This window comes from Octopus bimaculoides, chromosome 2 (assembly GCF_001194135.2).
Source record: "Octopus bimaculoides isolate UCB-OBI-ISO-001 chromosome 2, ASM119413v2, whole genome shotgun sequence".
NCBI classification, from domain to species: domain Eukaryota; kingdom Metazoa; phylum Mollusca; class Cephalopoda; order Octopoda; family Octopodidae; genus Octopus; species Octopus bimaculoides.
This window is the reverse complement of record NC_068982.1, coordinates 100,119,293-100,121,653: the sequence shown is the minus strand read 5'-3', so window position 1 is coordinate 100,121,653 and position 2,361 is coordinate 100,119,293. Positions and strand designations below refer to the sequence as shown.

The 2,361-nt window shown below is 36.1% G+C and overlaps 1 protein-coding gene across 1 annotated transcript in view; it reads left to right on the top strand.

The window, feature by feature from the left end:
• LOC128247072 (uncharacterized) overlaps nucleotides 1-2,361 on the top strand; it is a 155,211-nt gene that overhangs the window by 136,945 nt on the left and 15,905 nt on the right. Inside the window, exon 3 of the mRNA XM_052965865.1 lies at nucleotides 1,592-1,642. Coding sequence (XP_052821825.1) covers nucleotides 1,592-1,642 — 51 coding nt within the window. The remainder of the gene's footprint in view (nucleotides 1-1,591; nucleotides 1,643-2,361) is intronic.

Below are 2,361 nucleotides of genomic sequence, written 5' to 3'. Positions count from 1 at the left end.
TGTAGTATTTACTCTCTCTCTTTCTCTCTCATACACACGAACACACACACGAACACACAAAATAGAAAGTGAAGCTTTTTGCGGTTGTTACGTCAATACCGGAAGTTGACATTGAGGAACCTTTTTAAAGAAGTGAATCTTAAATATAAAGCAATATTATTTATTTTTAATTAAAAAAATCAAATGAAGAGCCTAAGATTTATCCGAGGTCAAATTATTCATGCATGACAAGTATGGAAGCATTTGGTGAAGTCGATTTCACGTGAAAAGCGATTACACACACATCTCTGTTTTATATATAGTATAGATATATATATTAGGATTTAACTGTTTCTATAATAAGCATATGTCATGAATGGCATGCTAAAATAGATGATGCTCGACATACTGGAAAAAAAAAAAAGGCGATCATCATCATCATCATCATCATCATCATCGTTTAACGTCTGCTTTCCATGCTAGCATGGGTTGGATGATTTGACTGAGGACTGGTGAACCAGACAGCTACACCAGGCTCCAATCTGATTTGGCAGAATTTCTACAGCTGGATGCCCTTCCTAATGCCAACCACTCAAATTTAGGTATGAAGCAAGCAATTTTGGGGGTCAGAGTTAGTTTATTACTTTGTTCTTAGTGCTTGACTGGTTCTTTATTTTATTGATCCTAAATGGATGAAAAGCAAAGTTGATCTCAGTTGTATTTGAACTCAGAACATAGAAAATTGAAATATATGCTGTGAAGCATTTTTTCGATGTTTGAACTTTTCTGCCAGCTTGTCATCTTGACACTGATAATAGTTTCAAATTTTTGGTAAAGGAAAGTAATTTCGGGGCAGGGGTTAAGTTGATTACATCAACTCCAGTGCCCAACTAGTACTTATTTTATTGACCCCAAAAGGATGAAAAGGAAAATTGACCTCAGCGAAATTTTAACTCCGAGCATAAAGACGGATGAAATACTCCTAACCATTGCCTGGCATGCTAGTGGTCTTGTCAGCTCGCTGCTTTACACCTTGAGACTAATAATGATAACAGTAATAATTCTTTCTACTATAGGCACAAGACATGAAATTTTGTTAGGAGAGAATTAGTTAATTGTATCGATCCCAGTGCCCAACTGATACTTATTTTATTGACCCAGAAAGGATGAAAAGCAGAATTTGAACTGGTGATAATAATAACGGTTTCAAATTCTGGCACTGGGAAAACAGATTTTGGTGGGAGGGGAAAATTGATAACATCAACATGGATCCTTAGCTGGTACTTATTTTCTCAACCCTGAAAGGATGAAAGGTGAAGTTGACCATGGTGGAAATTGTATACAAAATATAAAGACAGGCAAAATGCCGCTATGCATTTTGTCCAGCATGCTAATGGTTTAGCCAGCTCACTGCCTTCAAATGTGTCGCCTGGGCTGGAAATCAAGTCCATGTACTGTTGATAATAATAGTAATAATGACGATGATGATAAACAACAGGATTGGTGAATAAATTTTGTTCTTCCAAACAAATGTACCCAAAGATTAGAATTTCCTATTTAATAGACTGATTTATATTCTGTTTCTATTTCTTTTCTTTTTTCTCTTTTCTAGAACCAAATTTCAGAGAAAATTGACTGCCCTTGGAATCACCTCCTCTCCAATGTAAGTATAGACTGCTTTAATCTACAATGTAGTTTACTTTTTTTGTTCATTATAAGCCCATGTCAGGCAGCGAGCTGGCAGAAATGTTAGCACACCGGGTGAAATGCTTAGCGCTATTTCATCTGTCTTTACATTCTGAGTTTAAATTCTGCCAAGGGTGACTTTGCCTTTCATCCTTTCAGGGTCAATAAATTAAGTACCAGTTGCGTACTGGGGTCAATCTAATCGACTAGTTCCCTCCCCCAAAATTTCGGACCTTGTGCCTAGAGTAGAAAAAATTATAAGCCCATGTTCACAAATGCATATATGAATTCATGCATACACATATGCACATACACATTTACATATGTGTACAAAGAACCATCAGTATATGATAACAACAACACCAAAAAACACAGGTGCTACCTTCTTGCACTATACCTTCCCTGTACATGAAGTACATGCAATGAAAGTACTTATAGCTATTAAAATATGCAGCTACACTATGGTAATTTCTCATAGTAGTCTCAGATGTTAAACAATGCTAAATCAGCATCCCAAAGATTCTTTAAGGCCAGAAGTACATTAAGTTTGATCAGTTGCTGAGAATCTGCTAGCTTAATTAAGACCTATATTTAATTACTGTTCATACATCTGAGACTCAAATGTTGCTAAATGTATAAACTTCTTGTCTCACATCCCAAAAAGGCTGAGAGGCAAACACTCATTTGTCAACATGC